We start from the raw sequence: 1,069 nt of genomic DNA on the forward strand, positions 1-1,069 counted from the left end.
AGAGAATGGGCATGAGGCGGTGGTCAAACTGTTGCTCGAGAAGGGCGCCGATCTCGAGTCGCGAGACGAGAAATACGGCCAGACACCGCTATTGTGGGCAGCAGAGAACGGGCATGAGGCGGTGGTTAGGCTATTGCTCGAGAAGGGCGCCGACCTCGAGTCAGAAGACAAAGAATACGGAAAAGAGCAATTATTAGTAGCTACGCAGTATGGCCACGAGACGATAGTGAAGCTACTACTCGAGAAGGGCGCCGACCTCGAGTCGATAGACAAGGAAAATAGCCAGACACCACTGTCGTGGGCAGCACGGAACGGGCACGAGGCAGTAGTTAAGCTACTACTCGAGAAGGGCGCCGACCTCGAGTCGAGAGACAAGGAAGACGGCCAGACACCGCTGTCATGGGCAGCGCAGAACAGGCATGAAGCAGTAGTCAAGCTACTACTTGAGAAGGGCGCCGACCTCGAGTCCAGAGATAAAGAATATGATAAAGAGCAATTATTATTGGCTATCCAGTACGGCTACGAGACGATAGTGAAGCTACTACTCGGGAAGGGAGCCGACCTCGAGTCGAAAGACAAGGAAGATAGCCAGACACCGCTATTATCGGCAGCACAGAACGGGCATGAGGCGGTGGTTAAGCTACTACTCGAAAAGGGCGCCGACATTAGGTTAAGAGACGAGGAGTATAGCCAGACATTACTATCGTGGGCAGCACGGAACGGGCATGAGGCGGTGGTCAAGCTACTACTCGAGAAGGGCGCCGACCTCGAGTCGAAAGATAAGGAGTATGGCCAGGCACCACTGTCGTGGGCAGCAAAGAACGGGCATGAGGCGGTAGTCAAGCTACTACTCGAGAAGGGCCCAGACCTCGAGTCGAGAGACAAGAAATACGGCCAGACACCACTGTCGTGGGCAGCAGAGAACGGACATGAGGCGGTGGTCAAGCTGTTGCTCGAGAAGGGCGCCGACCTCGAGTCGAGAGACAAGAAAGACGGCCAGACACCACTGTCGTGGGCAGCAGAGAACGGACATGAGGCGGTGGTCAAGCTGTTGCTCGAGAAGGACGCC

General features: G+C 55.6%; 1 protein-coding gene across 1 annotated transcript in view; it reads left to right on the forward strand.

The window, feature by feature from the left end:
- Z518_02589 (uncharacterized protein) overlaps positions 1–1,069 on the forward strand; it is a gene marked incomplete at both ends in the record, with an annotated part of 6,217 nt that overhangs the window by 4,008 nt on the left and 1,140 nt on the right. Inside the window, one exon of the mRNA XM_013419617.1 lies at positions 5–1,042. Coding sequence (XP_013275071.1) covers positions 5–1,042 — 1,038 coding nt within the window. The remainder of the gene's footprint in view (positions 1–4; positions 1,043–1,069) is intronic.

The sequence above is a fragment of the Rhinocladiella mackenziei genome (assembly GCF_000835555.1).
Source record: "Rhinocladiella mackenziei CBS 650.93 unplaced genomic scaffold supercont1.2, whole genome shotgun sequence".
Classification (NCBI taxonomy): Eukaryota; Fungi; Ascomycota; class Eurotiomycetes; order Chaetothyriales; family Herpotrichiellaceae; genus Rhinocladiella; species Rhinocladiella mackenziei.